Source organism: Trachemys scripta, chromosome 10 (assembly GCF_013100865.1).
Source record: "Trachemys scripta elegans isolate TJP31775 chromosome 10, CAS_Tse_1.0, whole genome shotgun sequence".
In the NCBI taxonomy this organism is placed as follows: domain Eukaryota; kingdom Metazoa; phylum Chordata; order Testudines; family Emydidae; genus Trachemys; species Trachemys scripta.
Genome location: NC_048307.1, coordinates 33721366 through 33746277, shown reverse-complemented (window position 1 = coordinate 33746277; position 24912 = coordinate 33721366). Strand labels below are relative to the sequence as shown.

The 24912-nt window shown below is 54.4% G+C and overlaps 1 protein-coding gene across 3 annotated transcripts in view; it reads left to right on the top strand.

Annotated features, from left to right (window-relative positions):
* The window catches only part of TFAP4 (transcription factor AP-4), a 37848-nt gene extending 14387 nt beyond the window's left edge, over positions 1 to 23461 (top strand). The window contains exons 4-7 of one of the 3 annotated variants that reach the window (XM_034783748.1): positions 262 to 432; positions 3805 to 3888; positions 21514 to 21672; positions 22760 to 23461. In XM_034783748.1, the coding sequence (XP_034639639.1) occupies positions 262 to 432; positions 3805 to 3888; positions 21514 to 21672; positions 22760 to 22954 (609 nt within the window). In that variant the 3' untranslated portion in view covers positions 22955 to 23461. Of the gene's footprint in view, positions 1 to 261; positions 433 to 3804; positions 3943 to 21513; positions 21673 to 22759 lie in introns of all 3 variants that reach the window. The other 2 variants (XM_034783747.1, XM_034783749.1) reach the window with 2 other exon arrangements.
* Positions 23462 to 24912: the final 1451 nt, after the last annotated feature.

Sequence of the window (24912 nt, the reverse complement as noted above, 5' to 3'; positions counted from 1 at the left end):
AAGACTATAGTTGGATACAGAAAAGGAGTCTCCTGACTCCCAGTATTGCCACCACTGCCCTGCGTTTACCCCAATATGGGTTCTTCGCTTGCTGCTGTCATGTTCCTGTGTGCTACTGTGTTCCACTCCAGAGGTGGCTGCATTTTGCTGTGCAATCTGTGGCATGCTCTGGGATCCCTGTCGTGATGGAAGGGTGTTCATTGACAGACCTTGTGGTCACTGTTTGGTCCCTTTGCCTCTAACTTTGTGTTTGATTGGCAGGAGTTCAGTGGCTCCTCTCCAAAGCGGCGGCGGGCGGAGGACAAGGACGAGGGCATTGGCTCGCCGGACATCTGGGAGGACGAGAAGGCAGAGGATCTGCGCCGAGAAATGATCGAACTCCGACAGCAGCTCGACAAGGAGCGGTCGGTCCGCATGATGCTGGAGGAGCAGGTGAGGCCTGTAGGGGTGGTGTGGGCAGCCTGGACACAAGGTAGCCAGTGCAAGGAGGGTGCTCTGCTGTCCAGGCTGGGGTTTCCGGGGGAACTGACAGCCTCTGAGGAGCCTGTTCAGGGTAGTGACTGGAGAAAGGAGAGGACCCAGCCTGCACCACCTGGCTATGCTCTCAGCAGGGTGGTGGAGGCAGTCTGCAGTCTTGTGGCGCCCTCTAGTGCACAATGGCAGATCAACACAGATGAGATGTGCTGAGACACTAATTTCTCTGAAGTACCATCTGCCAGGAATCTTTGTCTTGGTGAAGTGACTACAATTTGTAAGCAGGTGGAGTGGGATCCTGGCACTCTGCCAGATGCTGTGTGCTATGTCCTGAAGGATATACACACTGCCTTCCCAGTGTTCCAGCCATTTCCCCCCTTGGCTAAGGAGCTCCTGACGTGCTGTTGCTGCCCATGTCATTGTTTGCCTGTCAGTTGCCTACGTTCTGTTGCCGCAGCATGTTCTTACAGCCAGAGCCCTGATGGGCTACATCAGCCTCAGCCTTGCTGGGCACTCTCGTGTCTCTTGACACTCCATGTCTTCACTGGTGTGCGTCGGAAGGTGGAGCAGGGCTGCTCCTGACCTCCAGGTTACGTCTGTTTGGCAGAGCTGCATCTGTGATGGATGCCTGTGCTATCTCCCTAGGCCAGGATGTGCAGGGTGGCTGTTGTCTACAAGTTTTGCTCATGGCATTGAAATGTGGGGCATCTCCAGGGAGACTCCTTGAAGTCCAGTCTGAGGCTGGCCCCAGGTGTTTCAAAGAGTAAACTTCAAAACTCAGCCCTGAGCTAGTCAAAACAGCGGAGCACCAAACTGCACTTGCACCCGGTGATGGTGCAGACTGGGCTGTTAACTGCTAGGTCCAGTGAAGCACACAGCTCCATTCCCATTGAAGCCACGGGCTCTGCCCGGTGCTGGCTCCTTGGTGCACTTGGGCCTTCAGGACTTGAAGCCTGGATGCAGAGCTCTAGGTCATGAATGAGGTGGAACCTCCACAGTCGAGATGGAGGTGCTGACACTCCCTCCCTGAGGGCCCTGGCTCCAGGCAGCTTTGCATCAAGGCATTCAGATTTCTCCCCCCTCCAGAACTCTCCACTGAAAGGGGAGAGGGAGTGTGGATTCTGAGTATTGGTGTATGCTTGGTAACCTACCCTGATTGCTCCTGGTTCCCTGCAAGTTTTCAGTGAGGCCTTCCTTATCTGCTTGGAAGCATCTCTCTAGCCTGGACCCAGCAGATGGAGTTGGAGCACTTGTGCTGAGGCAGTTGGCTCTCCCACCACAGATGTCGATGTCTCTGCTTTCCAAAGCTAAGGCCTCCCAACTCCTCCCCCAATCCCCTCAATAATTCCAGCTGCCTGCATCAGGGCAGGCAGAGAACCAGGCTGACTGAGGCTGCTCTCTGGACTCGGATGATGCTAAATTCTCTCCCACTGTGGGAACACCAAATTCGTTCTCTTCACGTGAGGATTCTGCTCTTCCCTGGTTTCTACTGAAGCTCTTCAAGGTGGGTGACTTGGAGCTGAAGCCAGTCTGGGATTCCACCAGGGCCATGACTGAGAAGTACCTGGGCTAGGAACTCTCTCCAGCCAGATTGCCGTGCTCATGTATTTCATTTTGGATCAGCTAGTGAAGGAGGGGTGCATTTGGCAGTTCTGTGACTACAGGGACCACATCGAAGTCGCTGCATGGTGCCGTGGCCAGGCTAGCTTGGAACTAGGCGGCTGTTTCAAGGCAAGGCTGTCTCGGGGTGTTTCTGTTGCAGAGATCCTGTAACACAGTGCTGCAGTCTCTTCTCCACACATACAGAGCCTCACTGCCTTGATTTGCTCTCAGTAGGGAATGCCATTACAGCTTCTGAACCTGGTCCCAAGGCCAGGAACCCCTTGTTCTTTAGCCCTCAGAGAGATCCTTTTTTCATTGCAGGATGTCCCTTATTGCCTGTTTTTTGTATGAAGTTTTTTTGTTTCTAATTTATGGTCTCCTCTCAGGTGCAAAACATCAAGCGGCTGAGACATTCAAGAGCCATCTTACCTCATTGAGGTGTCTGTATTAAAGCACAGCATGTTCTTGCCACTCCATTGGCTGTACTCCTTCTCTTGGTCATTCTGTGAGCTTCTTACTCTGCGTGCACCTCCTTGGATGGTATCTTTAGGGAGGAGAGAGTCCCCTCTCCTCAGAGAAGCAGAGTGAAAGGGATCAATCAAACAGGGTTGTCACCTGCCTACCCAGTGTCTCTGATTTTGGGGCTCTCTCTTCCAGGTGTTCTGCTTGCACTGTTTCTGTTGGAGCCGAGGTTCTGACCATCATGACTTGTTATGGGAACTTCACCTTCAGCAGAGCTGAACAAAATGACTGGAGCTTCTGGAAGGCTGCATTTGTGTCCCCTCTGGAGGGTGACCGGTAGGGGGCCTGGTTCTTGCCCCAGCCTGCTACCGCTGCCCCGGGGGATGAAAATCCTTTCAGAGCAGTGGGAGTCCTGTTGGTCTCATGCTAAGATCAAAGAGCAACAATCCTGTTGCAATGGTCTCCTCAGTGGAGTGGAGTTTCAGGTGGATAATTCCCTGCCCGTCTCTTCCAACACTGGTGGTAGCGATGGCTGGAACTCTCAGTAGCATGGCACGTGGATCACACTGGTACGGGAGTTTGAAGACAATGAATTGGCCCTTGCGTTAGTAGAGCAGAAACTTGTCAGGAGTCCCCTGACTTGATCCTGTGCAAGACTGGCATGTAACCGTCTCAGCCTTTCAACAGGGGACATCTGCGCTGACCAAGGAGTGGAGCCCAGGCTCCAGAGTCATGTTAGATCTGTTCCTCCAACAGATCCGCATCTGATTTGTATCTTCCCTTGTGGGACTCTTCTCCAAGCGGTGTTCACCTAACACATAGCCTCACTGTGTTCCTCCCAGGGGCATGCTGTCAGGAAGACAAGCTCTTTGCTTCATTCATCCTTCTTCACTGCAGAAGCGCAGCATTAGGGAGTATGTCAGCCACGTGCTGCCACCTTGTGTAGCTGAGGCACCGGTTGCAGGGGCCTCACCACAGAGGAACATCCTTTGGCATTTGGCACTGGTTGCTCTCAGCAGTTGCTGAATTCTTTTGCTGCTGCTATGAGCAGCTCTGCCTTGTGGAAGCCTTGGGGGTGGGCGGTGTGAGGACCCGTGATGTGCGCTGGTGGAATCCCTGGCACTGAAATGGATTCCACTGGAGTACCAAGCCACCAGACTACCTTGGCGCCATCTTGATAAGCAGGGTTGGTATATGTGTGGGGGTGGGGTTGTGCTCCTCTTCCACACCCAATGGTATGGGCTCCTCTCTCTGATTGGCTGGCAGGTGCGCTCCTTGGAAGCCCACATGTACCCTGAGAAGCTCAAGGTGATCGCCCAGCAGGTGCAGCTCCAGCAGCAGCAGGAACAGGTGAGATTGCTGCACCAGGAGAAGCTGGAACGTGAGCAGCAGATCCGAACGCAGGTGAGTGTGCTGACCCTGCCTCCCATCTCCCACCGCCCCAACCCCCTTGAGATCACATGTGGCCCAAATGCTGACCCTGTCCTTAGCTCCCCTGCAGGGAGATTTCAGATCGTTTTGCCCACAGCCTCATGTGCAGGTGTTTAAATCCAAGGGTGTTGGGGGGAGCGGCCCGACGACATGATGTGCTTCCCATCAGGAAGACCTTGGAGTCTTTCCATCCTCGGGCTGGCTGGGGCTGAGAGCATGGTGTTGGCAATGCTCTCGGCTCCAGGGGAGGGGGAAGGGGTGCAGCACGTATGGCCTTCTCGTACCTCCCCTGCTGGGAGGGGGCGACGTGGCAGTGGTGGTGGTGAACTGTCTTCCCAGCTCTCAGGCTGAGGGCATCATCTGAGGCTGCTGCTGGGGAAGGGCTGGCTGAGTGTGGCTATGGGGGCCGAGGGAGAACCACAGCTTTTGTAGCTTAGTCCTTTTGCTCTAATCCTCCATCCAGAAGTCTTGGTCACATTCCATAGGTCCCCCTCTCTCTTCCTTGGGTAGCAATGAGCTGTCTTCACCACTGGTGGTGGTCCCACTGGGGAATGACCACATTGAGGAGGGCCTGGGTTATCATGTTGGATCAGATCTTGTGCCTGGATGCCAGTCGGGGATGGGGGGAGCTAGAGCTATAGAATGAGACCTTTGGCTCTGCTTGGGCCTATGTCAGGTGCGGTCTGGTTAGTGCTGGGTAGACCGCTCTGCTGGCTGGAGCGTGATGTCCACCTAGCAGGCACAGCATAGTTGGCAGCCAGGTGAGACACTCCCTGAGTGCTGCCTGGAGGGGTCCATCTAGGAGTAGGGGGAGTTCGTTGCCAGTTCAGTCCTTAACTCTTCTGCTGAGGGTAGGCAGGGGCAGTTCTTGGGTTCTGGTTTGCAGAAGTCTGTCCACGAGGACCTGACAGCTCTCCTCACGCAGGACCTCTGTGAGCTAGCTGCCATCACAACAGACCTGGTCTGTGTTTGGACTAGCAACCTAGTGCCAAAAGCACCCGCTCCACCCCAAGCCAGCCCGTTCCCTCAGGGCCGTCAGTGCCTCTTAGCCTAGTAAGTGCTGACATTCCCCTCCTTTTTCCCCCCCTCTCCCCATTCAGAGCTTCTGACTCCACCCAGCATATGATGTGTACCCCCCACGAACTCTCCATAGAAAAGCCTTTCCGTGCCCAAGAAAAATGAAATATCCTTAATTCTCACGGCAAAGAGCAGATAATGGATCACGTGGGCTGTGAATGTCCAGTTTGGCCAGGCCAAGCTAGCATGCTAAGAATCCAGAAGTCAGGACATGCCCAAGTGACGGTTGCTGCATAATCTGACCCCTGTTCCCTCCTTGGGCATTAATGTGCAGTTGAATTGCATGGTCACGTACAAGATTCTTCCTGTAGGTCCTCTGCCTCATTGAGTGCCCTGGCTGTGCAGAGTGTAGTGAATGAGGCAGGGTGGGATGTTACTTTTTAAATCCCCTCGAAGCGATTAGCTCCTTCCTGCAAAGCTGATGTTCCCTGTCTTGCCGCATTCTACATTTTGCAGCTGGTTCCTGCTTCAGCACAGTCTGCAAAGGAGCTCGCTGCAGAAGACTGCTGGGTTGGCCATCACTCTAGCCCTCTGTCGGATCCCAGCATCCCAATGATGCTTGTCAATTCCTTTTCAGTATCTGTACCCAATTGTCAGCTCTGGCCTTGGGCCTTTCGGTGCCTGTCTTCTGCAGTGCATAGTGTCTGGTTTTTTTGGGGGGACCTCCTTAGTCTTTGATGCTTTCCACCTTATTGTTGGTGTGTTGGTGCGCCAGCATTCAGTGTAGGCGTTCTGGCTAAAAATCTGGGCTGCCAGCCGGAAGGGTGCTTGGTATCGGTGTCTGCTCTGCTGTTTGGTGTCCAGATGACTTTGTTATGTGGAGTTTGCATGTGCCAGTGCTTCCCTGAATGTGCTGGTGCCCTGGTGTCTCTACAGGAAAGGTGTGGGGAAGGAGCCCATTCAGAAGCTTCAGATCTTGTCAGTGCTGCAATCCTGACGGTCACATCATTAGGGTCTGCCTTGGAGCCTAACACAACGTGCCGGGATGCCAGGCATGTGTGTACATGTTATCCTGAGCACGTAAGAATCATGGAGCAAGTCTGCAAGTCCTCCCTGAGGCACCGTAGGGGAAGACCTGTAAGTCCAACTCCAGGCTGGGCTGGAGTGCTCTGGGGAGTAACCTCTCCAAACTAAACCCTGACTGGGATGAGACAAGTGCGGGTAAAACAGTATCTCTGCGGTCCCTCATTAGCTTAGTGCAGGGCTTGCGCTTTGTGTCAGTGGGATATTACTGTCCTGCCAAAGCTTATGGAAGTGCCTCTTGGACTTGCTCCTCGTGAGCTTGTGTCTTACACAGAAGGGGACTCTCCTGGTGCCAGTGACTTCAGCTCGATTCAGAGCGAGTGAGCTTCAGGCCCTCGTTCTATCTGCCTTATTGCAGGCTCTTCAAGGGAGATGGCTCTCCGAATTCCTCCTGAAGGAGGGGATTGTCCTGCCAGCGTGCCCATCCTGGGGAGGCCCTTCTCTGTACACTCCATCCTACGCTCACACCTGCCTGAACATGACACAGGCCATCAAAACGTGCAACAAATGCCTGAAATGTGCTGCACCTGATCTGTGATGGGCCATAACGAATTGGATATAATGGCTTAATTTCCCAACCTGTTCTTTAAAGGACAGCTTATTGCTGTGTGACCCAAACGGGTTTTAAAGAGAACTGGGCAAACAAATTCAGTCCTGTGCAACCATAAGGGCTCCCTGCTTGAGCCATAGCTTGGTTTGAACCATGGACTTTCGGATCCCAGCACAGATCTCTACCATTTGAGCTAAAGGAGTAACTTATCCTCTCTGTGGACCAGCCACCAGATGCGGGGGGTTGGCACATTTTGCCATTCTTTTCCTTTTTGCTAGGTGTGATGGGGTGTTCACCCCACACTGGAAAGGAAGAGGTTAAAAGCAGCCTAGGGAGGTTGTCCAGGGAGCATCCAATCAGAGAGAGGCTGCATGAAGCAGCCAATCAGGGCCCAGCGGGCTTAAATAAAAGATTGCTGCAGGGCAGAGCCAGGTCAGTTGCTTCAGGGAGCCCAAGGAGAGAGGATGGCGCTCCTAGTGGGCTGCAGGATGGTAGCACCTTGGACAGAGCGGTTGGTGGCAAGGACTGGAGGAGCTAAGAGGTAACTCTTGGCTAGCTACTGGGACTTACAGGCTGGAGGCCCTGCAAAGAGGATGAAGAAGGTGCAGGGGCTGTGGAGAAGTGGCCCAGGGAATTGAAGCAGCATTGGCAGAGAAGTTAAGAGGCTGCTATCTAGAGGGTCCCTGGGCCCTGCTGCCCCCCACTCACCACTGGGAAAGTGGCTGGACTATTGATGGAGATACTCCTCTCTAGAAGAGGGAAAACACAGATGGTGACCCAGTCGGAGGGCTGAGACATGAAGAGGATATTGCGGTTCTAGGACTGAGGCAAGTCTGCAGGCGGAGAAGGCAGCAAGAGAGGCACCACCAGGAGAACACGTGCCAGCTGGGAGAGCTAATCCCTGAGATGATCAGCAGGAGGTGCCGCTCTGTGAGTGAACTCAGTCACATTAGGCAGCAAGCAAATGCTGGAACTCAGGAATTCCTGGTCCCATTCCTGGCTCTGGGAGGGGACTTTGATTTAATAGAGCAATGGTTACAGGAAGTCAAGCACTTTCATTCGGAGAGGCAAGGCTTGGATCTACTGTATGAGACCTGGGTTTAGTCCCAGTTTTGCATGAAGGGACCGTGTGCAATCTGTTACCATATTGTAAAATGAGGGGCCGATACTTGATTGCCTCCTAGGTTAACGAGAGAGGCTCCATTCAGTAATAAGGGCTCTGACGAGCACAGAAACAGTTCGCTAGAGATGCAACAGTGCATGGAGCTGGGAGCCAGGAGTTCTATCTTCTTGGCTATAGAGTGCTTGTGTGGGCAGTCTCCCTTCTTCTCCCTGTTCCCTTGCAGGACTACGCTGTTCTCAGCGGTCCTGAAGAACAGGCAGCTTGGATCGTTGGAATGGGGGAAAGTCCTGCAAAATCTGGTGTATGTGGGAGCGCTGTGCCGCATGTCAAAAGGTCCCTAGAGTTTGCTGTTAGCTCTGGGAAGGTCTCCTCATTTTAAACCCCATGTGCTGGCAGTGCTGTTACTGAAAGGACTGTGGCTAAGTCTGTGTCTGTCTGTCTGTGTGTGTCTCTCTCTCTTTCACATTGCTAGGACCTGAGTGATCTGAATTGAGAAGGCCGCACCAAGGGTTGGGGCAGTAACTTCACCCTGGCCTGTCCTAGAGATGCATTCATCACAGATGTTCTGTAACATAGCTATATCACCTGCTCTGCATGTGCTTACTGAGCTCTGTGGCTTGGTTTGGGAAATTCCCTGTTTTAAGGGTCTCCCTTCTCTCACGCACTCCTGGGTTTGTGAATTTCTGAGGCACACTTTTTTTGTGCATTGATCAACTTGTTTGCTCTTTGTGGGAGCTTCACCTTCTCATAGGAATTGTCCGAAATGGTCCGAAGGCATCATTTTACCTTGGCAATGGGTCGCACATAGCTGCCATCGGGAAGCCTGGCTTGTACTTTAACCCACTTCCGCTGCTGTTAAGAACTAAGGGAGTTCCACCAATCTCCCGCTAAGAGGCAGGAGTGAGAGCCCTGTACTGATAGTATCGGAAGTGAAAGTCCTCCTGAGCAACAGCCAGTAGTTAAAGAGCATGTGAAAGAAATTCTCACAAACCCTGTACTCCATAGGCCTCACGCATACCTCTAACAATCCCTCCCCTCCGTCTAACCGCTGGTATGCTCATGAAATCAACTTCTCCCTTTCTTCTCCATGTCACCTTTACATCTAATTGTAAAACATTAAGTTTGTAACTTTCGATTCAGTCCAGGCTGGCTCTTAAGATTGTAGGGTTTTGTGGGGGTTTTTTTTGACCACGTTATCAAGATTTTGTGCTTGGCCTGAGATGAGATTGTGTTTACACCGAGTACAGATGGTTTTGTCTTGCTTCACCAAGTTCCTTGCTTCAGAAGGACATATGCACCTCTAACGTTTTGGGAGAGGGCTGTTTGCAGCGGCTAAGCCTGTAAGTTCTTCTTTTGGCCTTTCTGGGCTCCTTTAGGTTCAGATCTAGAACCTGCTCTAGTAGCATATAAATCTGGATGACCTCCTTTAAAAAAGGCAAAAGTGAGGTGGCTGTTAAGCCTCGCTCAGTTCCACAGTCTGTTGCAAAATTCTAGGCTGTAGGGGGTTGTCATCCTGCTGGAAAGGTGCCCTGTAAGGAACTCAGAATGGCCCCCAGAGGCCCAGCAACAAAGTCCATCCATGGTACAGAAAAGAAGGGCTACAGCAGAGATCCAGCCGTCAGATCTGGCTTTCCTGGATCCTAAGACTCCTGGCAAGGGAAAGGGTTCTTTAGGTCCTGGCTGAGTAAAGTGGTCACCTGCCTGGGAGTGTCCATCAGATTTCACCTGGTAAGAGTTCCAGCAGCGCCCAGTCGCGGTTCTGGTGTGTGCGTGTGAAATCCCGGGATGTGGAATTGACCCCTATGTACTCCCCCACAGGCTCCATTGGATTGCTTCCTCCAAAGTTCTCTCCAGAACAGTCACCTTCTGGCACCATGGGGATGAGTCCTTGTGCAGACTGGTGCTGTCATCAGAGCTGTAGGCCCCCTGCCCAGCTCTCAGCTTGGTACTATGGCAGTCTTGGATCCAAGAGTTCTGCTGCAGTTCTGCCTCGGGGGGAACCTTGTTCAGGCACAAGAATGGCCTTGGAGCCTTGGCTGTCCTGTTGGACAGCCCCAGGATTTGTGAGATTTAATACACATGGGCGCTGGGCACCTTTTACCCTATGCTGCTCTTCCTTCTAAATTGGCCTCTTCTACAAGGAGTGAAGCCAAGGTCTCCTCCTAAGATGATAAAGGTTCCTATGGGGATTCCTTTACTGCAGCTGCCTCCTGAGTCCCTGGAGTAAGTGGTGGTGCTTTTAGGAAGCCACTTTCTCTTGAGGAGGAGGAGGAAATTGCTTCTGGGGGGACAGTCCTTGGAGGCATCCTCTTGACTCCTCTCAAGATGGGACTGACTTGACTGCTTCCTCCAGCCTTTGGAGCTGTCATGGTGTTTCAGGATCTGCTGGGCAGCGTGCTGTTCCTCTAGTAGCCAACCCCAGGAAGCCAGTCAGGCATTTGACATCTTGGAGCTCCAGGCCAAAAGGAACCCTCTCACCTCCACTTCTGTTAAGTGAAAAATGTCTTCATCCTTCAGGCTAGATCCTAAGGGACGCAGGCTGGCCTTTTCTTTTCCAGCATCCGACCTTGGGGCTAACTTGTGGCTGCTGCTGCAAATGGAAAGTCTAGAACAGAGGAGGAGTCGTCAGTGTCCAAGTGAGTGGATGTGTTTGGAAGGGAGATTTAGCCTTCATCTGCCTGGTCTCTGAGAGCAGCCAGTTATGAGGCAGTTACGGTCAGATAAATTCTCTCATTCTGGTCCAAAGCTGCCTGTAGTACGTTTGGGCTGAGGTTCGGCCCTTAGCGGGGCTGTGGGGTGTCCCGCCGCCTCGCTCTGGTCCGGCAGCAGTCTGGGACAACAGGCACACAGTTAGGGGCTCAGGCCCATAAGCAGGGGCTGAGGCAAAGTCTATAGCAGCCCAGGCCCTAAGTCAGGGCGGGCAGCAAGTAAACAGTCAATTAGTGGCCCAACCTCTCTAGGCCAGGGGAAACAGGGGGAGTCTGCCACCCAAGGAGTGGGTGGCAAGGGTGGGACGCAGGCCCTCCCACTCCACTGCGTCCCAGCCCGGGGCCCTAGCAGCAACGGAAACTCGCTGCTGTCAGTGGGGATCCTGGCCGCAACACACTGACATCGGCTCTGGCAGTGCAGCAGCCAGACTGGGGTCAGCTGCCCCTGGGCTACTTCCACACTCCCCCTCGTATGGTACCTGGGCCGTCTTAGTGTCGTCGGTACTCTCCACCAGCATTGGCTCCTCTGGGTAGGTAGCGGAGGGTAGGCTCGGCCAGTCCTCCTCGGGGTAGCTGGCACGGGGGAGGCTTGGCCAGTCCTCCTCGGGGTACCTGGCGAGAGATAGGCTCGGCCGGCCTGGTGAGTCAGGAGATTGGTCGCGGCCTGCGGCTGTTTCCCAAGCAGGAGCTCGGCCACGGACGTCTGCTCTCTCAGCCGGCCTGGGCTCCACTGAGCTCCGCCGGCGGACCTTTATACTTCCAGGTCGGGGCCGTGACCTCGGAGGGGCGGGCTCCGGACCTGGTGGCTCCGCCCACGTTGGGATTAGAGGAGGTTCGGCCCTCAGTGGGGCTGTGGGGTGTCCTACCGCCTCGCTATACACACCCACCCCCTCAAGGCTGGCTCCCATCCCTCGGGGCCAGACCCGTCTAACTCTCCCATGCGGGACAAGAAGTCTGCGTTCGCGTGGTCCTTACTGGCCCTATGGTGGATAGTATAAGCATAGGGCTGTAACGCCAGGTACCACCGCGTTAACCGCATATTATTATTCTTCATTCGGGCCAACCACCAAAGTGCGGCGTGGTCCGTGACTATTATGAAGGGGGCCCCTAGGATGTAAGAACGCAGGGCGTCACAGGTCCATTTTACCGCTAGGGCCTCCTTCTCTATTACTGCGTAGTGTCTTTCTCGCGGGAATAATTTTCGGCTGAGATATATAACGGGGTGCTCCTCCCCATCCACCCCCTGAGACAGGACCGCCCCTAGTCCTACCTCCGAGGCGTCGGTCTGGAGGACGAATCCTCTATCAAAGTCGGGGCTGTACAGGATGGGTTCGCGGCAGAGACGGTCTTTGAGGGCCCGGAAGGCGCTGTCACACTCCAGGGTCCATTCCACCCATCTGGGATTGGTTTTGGTGAGGAGCTCTGTTAAGGGGGCTGCAATGGAGGCAAAATCGGGGATAAACCTCCGGTAATAGCCCGCCAGTCCCAGAAATTGGCGTACATGGCGCTTCACAGTGGGCGGTGGGCATGCTACTAGGGCTTGAACCTTTCCGACAAGTGGCTTCACTTGTCCTCCTCCAATCGTGTAGCCTAGGTAGGTGGTCTCCTGCGACCCGATACGACATTTCTTTCTGTTGGCGGTTAACCTGGCAGCTCGTAGGGACCTCAGGACAGCCACTACCCGCTCCAGGTGGCTCTCTCATCGGTCACTATAAATGACTACATCGTCCAGGTATGCAGCCGCGTATTCCCGATGAGGAAGCAGGAGGCGGTCCATGAGCCGCTGGAACGTCGCAGGGGCACCATGGAGACCGAAGGGCATCCGGGTGAATTGGTAGAGGCCCGTGGCGGTGGCGAAAGCAGTTTTCTCCTGTGACGTGGGGTCGAGGGGAATCTGCCAATACCCTTTGCTTAGGTCAAGGGTCGTGAGGAAGTGGGCCTTGCCTAAACGGTCCAGCAGCTCATCTACCCGAGGCATGGGGTAGGCATCAAACTTTGAGATGGAATTAACCCGGCGGGAATCGATGCAAAAGCGCTGTGTGCCGTCCGGTTTAGGAACCAGGACTACTGGGCTGCGCCACTCGCTTTGGGACTGTTCAATGACGCCCAGCTCTAGCATCGCTCGGACTTCCTCGACGACCTGACACATATGATAGGGAAGGGATCTCGTTGACTCTCGGATCACCATCCCCGGCTCCGTCTGAATGTTATGGTACACGAGGGTCGTGTAGCCCGGCTGGGTGGTGAACGTCCCACGGAAAGCCTGCAAGAAGCACCCGGTCTGTTTCCGTTGCTCCACAGTCAAGGACTCTCCGAGCTGCGGCGTGCCGACGTCCTCGGTTGGTGTAACCCGAGGCCCTAACTCAGGCTCTGGTGGACAGGGATTAATCAAGAGGCCTTCCCGTTCCCACCAGGGTTTCAGGAGGTTGACGTGATATCGCTGGGCCTTTTTCCGGTGTTCGGGTTGGTTGATCTCATTGGGCCGGTCACCTATCTTCCGGATCACCTCATATGACCCCTGCCACCGTGCCAGTAGTTTGGACTCACTGGAGGGTAAGAGAAGGAGAACCCGGTCGCCAGGCTGGAACTCTCAGACTCGGGCCTCGCGGTTATATGTTTGGGCCTGAGCTTCCTGCACGACCTTCAGATTCTCTCGAGCGAGAGTTCCCGCTTGTGCTAGGCGTCCGTGCAGCTGGAGGACATACTGGAGAAGGCCCTGAGTGGGTGACGGGGCTTGTTCCCAGGTCTCTCTCATGAGATCCAGCAGTTCCCTCGGACGACGGCCGTATAATAGCTTGAAGGGAGAGAATTTGGTGGAGGCTTGGGGTACCTCACGGATGGCCAGGAGCAATGGTGGGATCAACTGGTCCCATCGGCGCAGGTCCTCAGGGGAGAACTTGCGCAGCATGTCTTTCAGGGTGAAGTTGAACCGCTCAACTAGGCCGTCGGTTTGCGGGTGGTACACAGAGGTGCGCAGCTGCTTAATCCCAAGGAGTCTGCAGACCTGCTGCAGCAACCGGGAGGTGAAGTTGGTACCCTGGTCGGTGAGGATCTCCCGGGGCAGGCCCACGCAGGCAAAGACCTTGACGAGTTCGTTGGCAGTGATCCTTGCGGTGATGCTCCGGAGCGGGACGGCCTCGGGAAAATGGGTTGCGTAGTCCACTATGACCAGGATGTACAAAAACCCAGCCCGGCTCTGCGGGAGGGGTCCCACCAAGTCCATGGCCACCCGCTCGAATGGGGTCTCCATAATGGGCGTGGGGCCGGGGCCGTCCGTGGGGGAGCAGCAATCTGGCACTCCGGGCAGGAGCTACAATAGTTTTGCACCTCCTGGTGCACTCCAGGCCAGAAGAACCGGGACAGAATCAGTGCGAGGGTTTTCTCTTGACCCAGGTGCCCGGCCACGGGGACGTCATGGGCGAGCTTCATCACTGCTCGTCGGTGGCACCAGGGCACCATCAGTTGTCTCTGGACCTCCCCGGTGCGGGAATCTCGGTCGACCCGATAGAGGCGGTCACGCCGTAGCTCGAACCGGGGCCACCCCTTGGCCCGGGCAGGATCAATCAGCGCATTGTCTAGCGCGGCCAACTGTTCATAGGCCCTGCTCAGGGCCTGATCCTCCCTCTGGTCTCGGCAGAAGTCCGTAGCGATCTGAGGGTCGTCTATTGGCATTAGTGGGAGGTCTTTAGGCCCTCCTTCCTGGCTCCGATGTCCTGCTTCTTCAGTCTCCTCAAAGGGGTCCTCGCGGCAATCCCCTTCCAAGGCGGGGGTGATATCGGGGCTCTCCTGCGCATGGGAGCCTAGGACGCCCGGGAACTCTGGCCAGTCCCGCCCCAAGATCACGGGGTAAGCGAGTCGCGGGGCCAGGCCCACCACCATGGTCCGCGTGACTCCGTCAACGGTCAGTGGGACTCTGGCACTGGCGTAAGGTCGAACGTCCCCATGGATGCATTGCAGGAGGATGTTCCCCAGCTGGGGGTCTTCGGGGAAGCCCAGGCTTTGGCGGACTAGGGTTTGTCCACAGCCCGAGTCAACCAGGGCTTGGGTCTGGCAATCTCCAACAACGACAGGCACGGTGACCTTGGCGGCCTGCGGGGGTCGGGCACGGTTCTCCCCGGCGCACACGTGCCCAAAGCTGCAGTCCATCTCAGTGCAGTCGCGTTGGAGATGCCCACGCTTCCCACAGGAGAAACAGGGCCCGATTTCTGGTCGCCTGGGTCGGGCTGAGCCCTGCACTTGGTTCCTAGGGGGACTCCACAGGCCACAGCCAGTCCCGCTCTCAGGTCCCATGGGGGCAGGCCAAGGGGGACCCTCGGGACATCGATACTGGGGCTCCTGACTCCCCGGGGGATTCCGTGGTTCGACTCGGGGGTTTGCCCATCTCTCGGGGTTGGGGCAATCAAGCCCTGGAGGATGGCCCCTATACCCGGCCCCACCGGGGTTTCCGCCGCCAGGAAGTCCTCCATGAGGGCAACGGCAGCCGCTACAGTTGGAGGCCGGTGGCGGAGGACCCAAGCCCTCCCCCAGGACGGGAGGATATGAATGAACTGTTCCAACAGAATTTGCTCGGTGAGCTCCTTGGGATTCCGCCTCTCGGGCTGTAGCCACCGCCGACACAGGTCCCTCAGCTCCCGGGCCACCAACCGAGGCCGGGCGCCCAGGGTGTAGGACAGAGCCCAGAACCGCTGCCGGAAGGTTTCGGGGCTGATGTCTAAGGCGTCTAAAATTGCCGCCTTTACCCGGGTATAATCTCTGGCCTCCTCCACAGATAAACCCCGGTAGACCGCTTGCGCCGTCCCCATCAGGTATGGTGCCAGGAGGGTGGCCCACTGGTCTGGCGCCCACCCGGCAACATGCGTGACTCTTTCTAAAGTCACCAGAAAGGCTTCGGGGTCATCCTGGGGTCCCATTTTGGTCAGTCTTACAGGCAGGGTGAATCGGGGAGCCCCGTCCGGATCTCCCGGCTGAGGCCCTACAGGCCGGGCCCGGGCTGTTGCCAACTGCTGTAAGCATTGTTGCTGGAACTCCCGGTTTTGCACCGTCAAGTCCTGTATCAGCTGCTGCTGTTGGGCTCCCAGCTGCTGGACAAGCTGCTGGTGCTGTTGGAGCTGGGCGGCCTGCTGTCACTCCTGGCTCTCCGTCAGGAATGTGAAGAGCTTGGTTATATCCATGTCTCCTGTGGGGGACCGCTACCCCCTTCCCCCCGGACCCCTTCTCACAGGGGTCAAGGGCTCGTGCCCACATTTCTGGGCAAGAGGTCCCCACTTCTGGTACCACGTGTAGTACGTTTGGGCCGAGGTTCGGCCCTCAGCAGTCTGGGACAACAGGCACACAGTTAGGGGCCCAGGCACATAAGCAGGGGCTGAGGCAAAGTCTATAGCAGCCCAGGCCCTAAGTCAGAGTGGGCAGCAAGCAAACAGTCAATCAGTGGCCCAGCCTCTCTAGGCCAGGGGAAACAGGGGGAGTCTGCCACCCAAGGAGTGGGTGGCAAGGGTGGGACGCAGGCCCTCCCACTCCACTGCGTCCCAGCCCGGGGCCCTAGCAGCGATGGAAACTCGCTGCTGTCAGTGGGGATCCTGGCCGCAACACACTGACATCGGCTCTGGCAGTGCAGCAGCCAGACTGGGGTCAGCTGCCCCCGGGCTACTTCCACACTCCCCCTCGTATGATTCCTGGGCCGTCTTAGTATCATCGGTGCTCTCCACCAGCATCGGCTCCTCCTTGGGGTACCTGGCACGGGGCAGGCTTGGCCAGTCCTCCTCGGGGTACCTGGCGAGAGGTAGGCTCGGTCGGCCCGGTGAGTCAGCAGGCAGGTCGCGGCCTGCGGCTGTTTCCCAAGTGGGAGCTCGGCCATGGACATCTGCTCTCTCCGCCCGCCTGGGCTCCACTGAGCTCTGCCGGTGGGCCTTTATACTTTCAGGTCAGGGCCGTGAACTCGGAGGGGCGGGCTCTGGACCCGGTGGCTCCACCCACGTTGGGATTAGGGGAGGTTTGGCCCTTAGCAGGGCTGTGGGATGTCCCACCGCCTCGCTACACTGCCCCTTGAGCAGCATGTTTCCTGAGGACAAAAAAATTCCCATTCCAGAAGCTCAGACACTGGGTGCCGTCCCATGAGTGAATGCTGAGATGCAACTCTTGGAGAGTCGCAGTTACTGGTTAAGTGACCTTTCTTTTCTGGAGATGTTCCAGGTGGTGTCTGGTTCCCTCAAGTCTTTCTTTGATGTATCTGGATGTCTCTCTCAGCACATGTTCCTGGCTCAGGTTTTTTGGTCACTCTACTGTAGCTCAGGTGTAAGCTATGAACTGACCTTGTGAAAGCACAGATCTCTTCAGCTCAGAGGCAGATGTGGTCTTGGGAAAGATGGAAGTCCATGGGTGCATCCCTGGGCTTGAGTCTGTCTGTTTTCCACGGGAAATCTTCAGTTAGATTCCATAAGGGACACCTAACAGCAGTCCTCTTCAGGAGCTGGCTGCCTGCAGAGGCCCAGACCATTTAAGAAGCCCTTCTGATCCAATCAGAAGACAAGTCTTGTTCTTTGGCCTCAGCTCCTAGTGGCACCAGAGGACTTCAGACCAGTCATGGGACATTAAGTCCTCATGCTTTGTTTTACCCCTCCCTTTGTGGACTATTCCCAGTATTTTCAGGACTGGCAAGACATTTCTTCAGACTGCTGGTTCCTAGCGCTTATGGAATGCAGGAAGCCATGCTAATAGCCAAGCCCTCTTCTCCTGTTCAAGGATCCCGCTTACACAAAACTGCTCCAAGAGGAGATCTTGCCACATTGAAAAGTGGGAGCCGTAAAAGAGTACAGGAACCCTAGCAGGGAAAGGGCTTGAGTCCCAGTATCCTTATTTGCAAAAGAAACTGAGGCCTGCACCATATTCTAGACCTCAATGCATAGGACAAATACCCAAGGGAAATCCAATCCTGCTTCGTTTTCTGGGGAGTGTAATCCCTGCTCTCAGCCCTTAGGACTGGTTGAGGGAGGGCCCTAAACCTTAGTGATTTTATTTCCATATCTCAAGGCGAAAGTCCAGGAAGCCCCTCAGATTCATGATTTGTAACTACCAACATAAGAACATAAGAAAAGGCTGTACCGGGTCAGACCAAAGATCCATCTAGCCCAGTATCCTGTCTACCGACAGTGGCCAATGCCAGGTGCCCCAGAGGGAGTGAACCTAACAGGTAATGATCAAGTGATCTCTCTCCTGCCATCCATCTCCATCCTCTGACAGACAGAGGCTAGGGGTGGTTGGCATCCCCAGGGCATTTAAGCAATTGGCTGTAGATGCAGCCTCTTTGTGTTGCCAAGACCTGCAGGGGTATCTGGAAGACTAACTTGTGAAGAGGCAGTGTCAGTCAGTGGATATGGCCCTGGAATGGGAGTCAGTAGACTTGGGTTCCAAACCCTACTCTGCCATTCACCTGCTCCCTTGGGCAAGTCACTTTACCTCTGCCTTAGTTTGGGGTAATGCTACTTGCCTTTCAATGTAAGGCACTTTGAGATCTCTAAGTGAAATGTTCTACATACACCTTTACCCCACTTAACCATACTCTAACGGCGGCGGTGTCCATGCCCTGGGGGAGACTGTCTCTCTCTGCAGATCTGAGACAGACAAATCTGCCACGATCCCAACTTGGGCTTGACCATCCTGGGAATCTCCCTAGATTCCAGAAAGGCTCTAGTTGCCTTCCTCTAGGATGTCATCCAGGCCGGTGAGCTAGCCACACCCAGGGTAGAAGGTCCAGTGTAAGTTCTGAGTTCTAGGCCTGGCAGCCTGCACAAACCCCCTTTCCCAGTGTCATGGCTGCAGAGGTGACAGCCTTGTGTGCCCACCAAGCACTCACCGCGTGGATGTGATCGTTCCCCTTTGGCGTCTTGGATGCTCTCAACTCTAGTGGACGCTGCCACAGAACTTCTTACAGGGGTGTCCTGCTCGTCAGTTGATGCGGAGGATACTTCCAGTCTAGTCTGAGAGCACTTCAATCCACCATCACCAGTGACACGAGTCCTAAAGCATGGCTCATCCTGAGCAGTCACTCACTCTGGGGCTTGTCTTGAATCTGCAGTTGGGGTCACCAGGAAGTGCACTTGTTTAGTACACATCAGAACAAGCATCCCAAGACCTACCTGAGAGCAGGCAGTGATACCCAGTATGGATCGGATCCCTTTTACGCTTGCTTAAATTTTCCTGCTTCCTCTCCTCCCCGAATACTGGGTAAGACTTGTCAGGACAGAGCCAGAGTGATTGTCACTGCCCCAGCATGGGTGAGGCAGAAATGATTTTCCATTCTCGGAGCTTATGGCTCTGTCCAAATGCCATCCATTCACTCCTCCCTCTTCAAGTCAAGATCTCTTATCCCAGCTGGGTAGTGCATCCAGACCTTGCAGCATGTTGGATCTCTGAGGATCTGTGCTTCCCTCAGGAGATCAGGGGAGTGCTGTTAGATTCCAGAAAGCCGCCTGCTCGGAAAGTACCAAATGGAGCTAGGTGCTCAAGGTCAAGGCCTTGACTTTTTCTTGTCTGTTTCGGACTTCTCCTGTCTTTGCAGTTGCCAGGGTTAGCTTTGACAACACAAAAAGCTTCCTTGGTTGCTATTCCTGCCTCCTGTATTTCTGTGAAAGGGACCTCCCAGTTTTCCCTCCCCTAGTGAAACCATTAAATGTTCTTGTGAACTTTACCCTTCACTCAGGGGCCTGCTGTTCCATGGAGCTTGAACGTGGGGTTATCCAAATTGCCTTGGGTATCTCCCTGTCTATGCCCCTCACACTGAGGGGATTGGAGCTAAAATGCCTGCTGACCAATTCCCCTCTTCTGACATCACCCCCCTTCCCCCAAAGACATGGTGGTGGTTCAGCCTCATCCCAACTTCAGACAAACTGTGTTGGACTTTCATTATGGCCGTTGATTTCAGTCAGTCGCTACTGCCTGTCTCCCCCAAAGCCAGCCTTGTGCTGGGGTGTGTGAATTTGTGGGTTAAGAGCTGGTAGCTGCTGCTCAGAACTAAGCAGTGTGGAAAGCCAAACTGGTTTGATCTGTGGCCTCTGGAGAAAAATCTGAGTCAAGCTAGGTTGTCCCGAAGGCAAAGTGGGTAAGAGTCTGCGTCCATTCCTGTGACAGGCCATCTTGAGCTGACTTGCTTAGCGTGATGGCAGCTCAGTGGTGTTTTCTGAAATTGTGCTGAGGCTGCTGTCAAACGCTGCAGCAAAACAGATGCTGCTTTCTGGGGCTGAGGTTTGGTCAAATTTCACCTGGCAGGGCTTCTTGGCCCGCCTCGGCAGAGGTCACTGCTGGCTGCTCTCCTGCAGTGGGTATCTGTGAGAGTCGTTGTTGGGAAGGAAGGGATCAGTACAGCTACATGAGAACACTGTCCAGAAGTAACTCCTCTCCTTTGAGGTGGTCTCTGCGTGTCCCCTCCTCATCTCCCCTTAGCCTGGTGCTGCTGGAAGCCAGCTGGATCTGGCTAGCTTGCTGGATTTCCGATTGCAGGACACATTCACGTGTGGCAGAATTGAAGATGACTTTTTTAATGGAATTTTCTGCCCCTCGTGCTTCTGAAGATAAATGTCCAGACGTGAACCAATGCAGAAATTCCTGAATCTGCAGCCACCCTGAAACAGTAGCTGGGGGAAGGAACTCTCCCAACACCCCTCTGTCTCATTGGATGTTAGCTCAGGCTGATGCATTGATGTAAGCAGCACTGATTTTATTGCAGATCCTCTACCCAATGGAATGGATAGGGGCTGGACTGTGCCGCTCCTCTTTGTGCCCAAAGGGGGCAGTGAGCCCTCGGCGGAGGGGTAGGCTCAGCTGGGAGGGAAGTGGGATCCTAGAGCAAGGGGCTTGGTGTCAATACTTATGCAGGCTGGTTAGCGCCTTAAACGAGAGCCCTCCCTGTGCCCATGGCCTTCAGACCCCAAGAACCAGCACTGGAGGGCTGGGGTCGGGGGCAGAATCATTCTGAAATCTGAACCGAATAGTTGGTATTTAGGGGAAATTGGTGATGAGCTTCAGCGCTGGTGGTTGGCTTGTCTTGGTGAGGTTCTCAAAGTGCTCTTAGCCATGCAAAGGGTTAGAATCTGTGTGAAGGCTGGGCTTTGCCTCCACAATTCTGGACTCCCCAGACTAGGTGGTGGGGATAGCATGGACATGGCCTACCGTAAAGGTCTGCGCTCAGCGAAACCTACTATGATAGCACCCTGGATTTCTAAGGCTGCCAGCCGTGCGAGCCCTGAGAAGGATGTGTGGGGTCAGACGTTTCCTCCGGCTCCAAAGAGTTCAAGGGAATGAAAGAGTTGTGGACTCATTTCAGCCCTCTCCCCTGGCTGGGGGTGTAGTGAATTACCTCTTTTGTCTCCAAATGCCTGGACTCAGATCTCATCTCTAATAACAGCAGAATGAATCTCACCCAGCTCCCAAAGCCGCCTCTCTGATTTGGCGCCATGTGGACTGGAATGGAAGGGGGCTGCAAGTCGGGATTGAGGGACATTGGCAGGTCTGCTTGCATCATTTGCCTGCCTCAGTTTATCAATCCTTCAGCCTTCCCAGCTGTATGATCCTGTAACCTTTATTTTTGGATTGTCCCTGGAGGCATCCAGAGGGCAGCAACCCTGCTCAGGAGTATGGCAGAGTTGACAGACTGGTTGGCATTGCAATGTCCTCATCTGGTGCAGGCTGGTGGGCGGCCAGCAGAGTGCCTGGCTGGAGACCCCAGCTGTGCCCTCTGGGAACTTGCCAGAACTGTTCTCTTGGCTCAGTCCACAGAGAGCTTGTGGCTGAGCTCCTACCCGTGGGCGCAGAGGGCGAGCCCTTGTGAAGGGGGGAGGGCAGGGGTGTGCATGGCAGGCTCCTCCCCACAAAGCCGGCTGTCGACTGAGTATTTCCTGGGCATGGAGCCCGTGTGTTGGCTCCATTCCCTTTGTTGGGGTGCTGTGACCTGTCCCCCTTCGGGGAGCTCCTCCCCCTTCCTGCACCCTGGAACTCATGGGCACTGGATTCACCTGCGCTGCAGGCGTTGCTGGGCAGCTTCCATACTCAGTGGCGTCTCTTTCTCTCCCCAGCTCCTGCCGGCACACGGTCCCCCAGCACCCACCCATCATCCCACTGTGATTGTACCAGCGCCGCCTCCTTCCCATCATGTCACCGTGGTAACCATGGGCCCATCCTCCGTAATCAACACAGTGTCTACATCCAGGCAAAACCTGGACACCATTGTTCAGGTATGGGGAAAAAATCTGGGAGGGAGGAAGCCGGAGGAACTTGAGGGTACCTGTCAGAAGAAGGGGAGAATTTTTAGGACAGGGCACCTTCCAAGGCCAGGATTGTCCTTGGTGGGGAGAATTTGAGGGCCCCTGGGGAAATGTCTGGGTTTCTCCCCATAACCCCAACACTGAGTGAACCTCAGTGGTTTTTATGGCTGAGACTCCCATGGGCTCAGGCTTGGAGATGGGGTTGCTTAGGAGAGAGCCGTCTGAAGAGCTTCAGATCTTGCTGTTCCAACCCGGGATGTGTGGGCAGCATCCCACCTGCGCTGGGCCCTGGGAGAGCAGCAGCGCTTCCGGGAGAGAAGCAGCACCTCCAGTTCTCTTCTACACTGTCTCGGGAGGTCTGCCCTGCAGTGGGAGGCATGATTGCAGCAGGTGGAGGTATACCTGAGATCTTTAATCCAGCTGGCTCAAGCAGCATGGGCTTCAGCCTGAGTTAGCTGCTCAAGTACTGTCTGTGCTGCTGCAGCAGCTTCCCTGCTCCAGTAACCGAGCGAGCTAGATTGGAGCTAGCTTGGGTACATGCGCATGAGCTGCGGTCATACCCCATGATTGCAGCATAACTATGTACCCCCGAAGGGTCTGCAAACCCAGCTGTGTGTCCGGTGAGCTGCCCGTGTGATGCTGATGAGTGCTGGGGGGTAGCTAAGGGCTGCTGTGCACTGGTCAGGCTGGATATCCCAGCCACTCCCTAGCATGGTTCAGTTTTGCAGAGAAGGTGGGAACCAGACTGTTGACATGTCTGACCTGGGATGCACATGTCGTCTCCATCCAAAGTACCCAAGGATGGGGCTAGATCATTGGCGCTGCAAAGCAGAGTAGTGGCTAATATTGTTGGGGACCCAGTCCAGAACTAGTAGGGGAGGAGAGTGGTAGCAGCCTCTCTGGAGGAGAGCCCTCCAGAGAACACAGGCACCAGAAGATACAGGCATAACTGGGTGGGTTCTTCTCCTGATGCTCTTCTCCCTGCCTCCCCCAGGATGTAAGCCCCTGTGGCCAGGGTTCCCTCTCCACTCCCCTCACTGTTCCTTCCCCTTGGCAGGCAATTCAGCACATTGAAGGGACGCAGGAAAAGCAGCTGCAGGAGGAGGAGCAGAGGCGTGCAGTCATCGTGACGCCTGTCCGGGCGTGCCTGGAGCCCTCCAATTCTGACACCGCCTCCGACACAGAGGGAGATGACAGTGACTCCATGGATCAGAGCAAGGAAGATCCCTCAGGGGAGGGGGAGCTGCCCTGACACCCCCAGCCAGTAGCAGGGAAAGGGGTGGGACCGGGGGATGGGAATGTCAGAGAATATGCTGAAATTTTTAAAAAATACAATGCGATTTGGGTCTCTTTTATGACCTTTTTCAATACTGTAAATCGGGGCGCTAGAACCAGATACGCTGAAAGTTCATGCTGCAGTTGAAAGCAAACCAGGGGGAGGGAGGGGGGTGCTGTGTCAGTGAACCAGCACTGGGGGAGGGAGGGGAGCTGTTTTTAACTAGAGATGGGCCAAAACTGGAACCCAGGATCTGAACTCAGATGAACTGTTTTGGGGTTCGGGTAACTGGGACCTGGAACCAAATTGCTTGTGGTTTTGTAAAACTCAAACCCACCTTACAGTAATCTTGCAAAACTAGTCCCGGCTTTATCCAGCACTGGTGCAATGGATGGCGTGGCTGGTGCACGGGCGCTGGGCTGTTCATGGGCCGGCCTGAGTTCTTGTTTCTTGTTTGTTGGTAGTTTCTCTATTTTAAAAAAAGGAAAAAAAGAAAAAAAAAATTTAAGGGACACCATCAACTGAAGTCCCATGGCACAGAACGCATCTCCTGCTCTCAAGCCGACTAGTGGAGAATAGAGAGGAATGTGTTGAGGTTACTTGGCACGTTTGACGATGCTCTGTGTGTGGTCAGTTTCACTACTTCTCCTGCATCACTGGGCACTTCCCCTGAAAGAACCCACACAAATGGCAACAGGGGTGAGAAAACACTTTTTAAAACAGAAAGATGGGATTGTAAGGCCACTGGAAACGTGTGGGGGGTTGGAGAGCAGGTGTAGTACTTGAAAGGACTCTGAACTCGCTTAAAAATTGACTGACTAGATTTCAGTTTGGTGATGTTGCTTTAGATTAAAAAAAAATCCCAACCCTACAAACCCACATCATTTCCAGCCCCGATGGCAGGAGATGCTCAACAAGCCGATATCAACTTCACGTTCTTTATTTTTCCTTTGTTTCCTCCTAAAGCACTTAATCCATTTTGTGGGGTCTGCCCAGTCAGAAGAGCTGTTCTGTGATTGTGTCGCTTCTGTTTCTTTTTTCTGTTGTTTTGGTTTCCTTTCTCCCTTACCTTGCCCCCTTCCTGTTTGGCTGTAGGTTTAGGCCAGTGTTGTGTAGAGCCTTGTGGGTATTTGGTAGGTTCCTCCCCGGCCACAACTGTTTCTCTCTGTTTTTCTTTCATTTTTTTGTATTTTTTTTACGATTTTCAGGTCTTTGTGTTCATCGAGAAGCTATTATATTTTGTTAAGAAAGTGGAAAAAAAAAAAAGGCTTGTGCCTTTGTAAAGAAACAAAATAAAGTTTGTACTTTGTTTTTTAGAATCTCTGCCTAGTGTAAAATCTGTGGGCTATGCACAAGCTATGTAAACACAGTTGATGGACGACGACTGTCTCCCAGAGCGGGCTCCGGTCCCACAGCTGGTGCCTGGAACACCATGGCATCTTCTACACCACACGTATCCCACCGCCAGCCCAGGGAATGCATCTGGCCACCTCGCCGCTCGTTCAACCTTTGCAGAATTTTGGCTTCCCCTTGCCATGAGCCTCTAGCCTGAAGGGCTGTGAAGAAAACCTTTTGAAATGGGAATCCACTAAACTGATAGTATTGTTACCTGAGTCTGCAGCCAGCCTGAAACCCTGGCTCCAGAAGCTGTGAACTCCCCCTCCATTCATAATCTAAATGGTGTGTTAATGCTAAAGCGCAATCATTTTCTGTGCCAGTGGTAACTATTCAGGTGCTGATCACTTAACCCTTCTCATCTCACCTGCTTAAGAATGAAATGCAGAGTTTGGAGAGCCACAGGCAGGGAATTGGGGGAGAGGGGATAAGGAATGGAGAGAACCCAAGGGTAAAATTAATGCAGACTGAGTAATGTGGTGTTTAAGTACTCCCCAAATAGGTCCAACTCCTTAGCTGCTGTAAATCAGCATCATTCT